Raw genomic sequence first — 2,825 nt, 5'->3', positions numbered from 1 at the left:
CAATAAGAAGCACAATTTTCAACCAAAAATAAAAAATAAAAACCCAAAGAGTAAAGATCTATTGAAGACTGCACTTGGACGCAACAATTGTTGACTTGTGAAGACCAACATTAATCTGAAGACAACTGTACGAAATCCCCTATACCCCATCCTTCTATATAGTAGTTAGGAATAATAGTAACTATTGTAATTTGAATAAGTGGATCATTCAGCTCCTTGCCCCTCGTGGATCTTTGTTTAACCCCTAGCATGGCCATAGTGGCCCTTGAACCTCATACCAAAAAAAAATAAAAAATAAAAAAAAATAAAAAATAATAATAATAATAATAATAATAAAGATCTTTTGCTACTTTGTTTCGATATGATTGTTCAATAACATAATACAGTTTTCACATTCACAAACCTTAATCAATTTATTCTACCAAAAAAAAAAAAAAAAAAAAAAAAAAAACCCCTTTAATCAATTTAGGTTTAGACCTCCACAGGCATACCATTAAAAACATAAATAACAAAATCTAACCTACAAAAGAAAAGAAAAGTAAATAATATATAAATAACAAAAGAGGGAAGAAAACTAAATATCCTATGTTCCAAACCTCACCATCTTCGGTTTGAGGGACTTCCAGGAATGCTTTCTATTTACATCCACAGACAAATATCCACGAGGTTGGCTAGCTTTGGGCTTCTGTGAGAACTAACTTCCCAAGTAGGTAGTTGTCCTTGTCAAGCTGAACTGGGCCTCATGCCTCTCATCTGTTCAGTTTACGATTTGCTGCTTTAAGCTTTGTTGCCTCTCATGGCCCTCAACTGGGAAATCTTGGGGCCACGGAATCAAGCTAGTCGGTGGAAAGCAACATGAACAGTCCTCCTGGCACGGCTCTGGTCTAACCCAGTTGCTGTTCTCTGTATAATCCAAAGGGAATAGTTCGTGGCCAGGCCCCTCACCTTTACCTCCACCATCAGAGGGTGCTGCTGCATCTTCCAATGGACCCCAACATTCAACCTTATTGAACTCTGGAAGGTTAGAGTGAAAATAAACCCAAACCTCAGCATCTTTCAATTCTGGGTAGTTGTTGAAGAGATTCCCATCTCCATGGACAAAAGCTTTCAACACCTGTTTCATGTTATTATTCCAATTTCAGTAATTGAGAACATGTTAGAACCAATCAAAATTCAAGGGTTGTGATTGGTGGGTTGTGTTGTATATGAATACCACTGGAAGCTCTTTGGAGAAGATGTAGAATCTGAGCCTCGCACAGAGATCTAGAAGGAAATGACCTCCACTAATGTGACAGTGGACATGGAGGGACATCTTTCCCTTCACTTTCTTCCACTCTGCAACTACTTCGTCCCTTTGTAACCTATTGTACCAACCCTGTAGCTGCAAAACAGAGTCCCAATTTCAGTTTATATCTTATAAACTATGGAAAATTAATCAATCAAGTTTTAATCTCCATGAAAGAATTAAATAATAATTGAGCTACCTGAGATCTATTGATCGTTTGAGAGATAGCGAGGGTAAGTCTAGAGGTGACATCACTGTGGGTTAGCGTGTAAGTCCTTGGAAGATGACCAGGGTGCTTCTTTTCGTCCACTCCTAAGAACAAAACCCTCAGCTTCGACGCTTCAAAGATCGCCGGCCCAAAAAGCCGCGCAACCTGATCAAAGTAAAAACCTCACTGAAATCAAAACTTCAAGTCGAAACAAATGAAAATCCCAAAAAAAAAAAATTCAAGTAACGAAGAAAACAGAATTTTTACCGGAACAGGGGATCGATTCTTCCTGGGCTTGTTCTCATATACGAAGAGAGAACCTTTTTGTTCCCAGAGAGATGGTTTTAGTTGTGAGGGGAGTGCGGAAGTAGCTGCAAAGCCCATCTCAGGACTCAATCGAAGACAATCCCGTCTTCTGGGAGAGAAGGCTCTGATCTTTGGAGTTGTTATCCAGCAACTGACTTAAAAAAGTAGAAGGCTATTGGAAATTGGAAATTATGGCGTGTTAGGTGACTTTCCGTTTTTTGGTTTTCCTTTTCCCGCCGTCTTCCTTTGCCTTTGCTCTTACTGCTTTGATTGCTTCAGCTTTACTGTTTGTTTTCTATAATTCAAGGTCGATAGGAGAAAAACGAAAGCACAGGACAGAATAAGGCGACGAAGATGCTTGTTGGACTAGAATTGTGTTGCGCCCGTTGATGGCGGTTGCTTCCACCTTCAAAACTTTCAAAGCTTGGCACGTAGCATCAGATCCCCACTATGCTTAACCCTGATGTGTTCTTTCTGACGTTGCGACAGCTTATACAGTTTCATACAGAACTCTCTCTCTCTCTCTCTCTCACACCTACCACTTGACCCACCCCTGTGGCCCTGTGTGGCCCACACTTACGGACTGAAGCACGATTTAGGTGTAATCTTTTGATATGATGACCCTTGAATTCTAATAACTATCACGTTGTTTCTACATATTTCTTCTCGCCGGCTCAGCCCTGCGGACAGCTTGTCGGCAACTCTTCTCGGATGTTCAAAGGCATTGTCATTGCGGGTGCGGGGCCCAACTACGTAACCGGGTACTCACCATCTCATAATTCATTAAGTACAGGTATAATCGCGGGACTAGCAATTCAACGGATATATGGTAGGGCATGGTTAGCTTAGATCAGGTTTTCGGTGTGTGATACACAGTTGAAATTCACTTAATTAATCTCTTCTTCTCAAGGATTAAAGTATCGGTATCGGTTGCAGTATCGGTTGGTCAAAATTAAGATACGTATCGGAAGATATCGTATCGTATCGGAGATACACTAAGATACGCTAAAGATAGACACATAAATG

The 2,825-nt window shown here is 40.3% G+C and overlaps 1 protein-coding gene across 1 annotated transcript; it reads right to left on the bottom strand.

Moving 5' to 3' along the window:
* Nucleotides 1-442: 442 nt before the first annotated feature.
* LOC122062554 (protein STAY-GREEN homolog, chloroplastic-like) lies at nt 443-2,228 on the bottom strand. Its single transcript, XM_042626182.1, has 4 exons — nt 1,761-2,228; nt 1,485-1,658; nt 1,214-1,381; nt 443-1,114 (listed from the first exon to the last, which is right to left on the bottom strand). The coding sequence occupies exons 1-4, from the start codon at nt 1,875-1,877 to the stop codon at nt 758-760; spliced, it is 816 nt and encodes a 271-aa protein (XP_042482116.1). The 5' UTR covers nt 1,878-2,228; the 3' UTR covers nt 443-757.
* Nucleotides 2,229-2,825: the final 597 nt, after the last annotated feature.

Source organism: Macadamia integrifolia, unplaced genomic scaffold, assembly GCF_013358625.1.
Source record: "Macadamia integrifolia cultivar HAES 741 unplaced genomic scaffold, SCU_Mint_v3 scaffold1072, whole genome shotgun sequence".
Lineage (NCBI taxonomy): Eukaryota > Viridiplantae > Streptophyta > Magnoliopsida > Proteales > Proteaceae > Macadamia > Macadamia integrifolia.
Note: the sequence above shows the minus strand (reverse complement) of the source record. Positions and strands in the feature narration are given on the sequence as shown.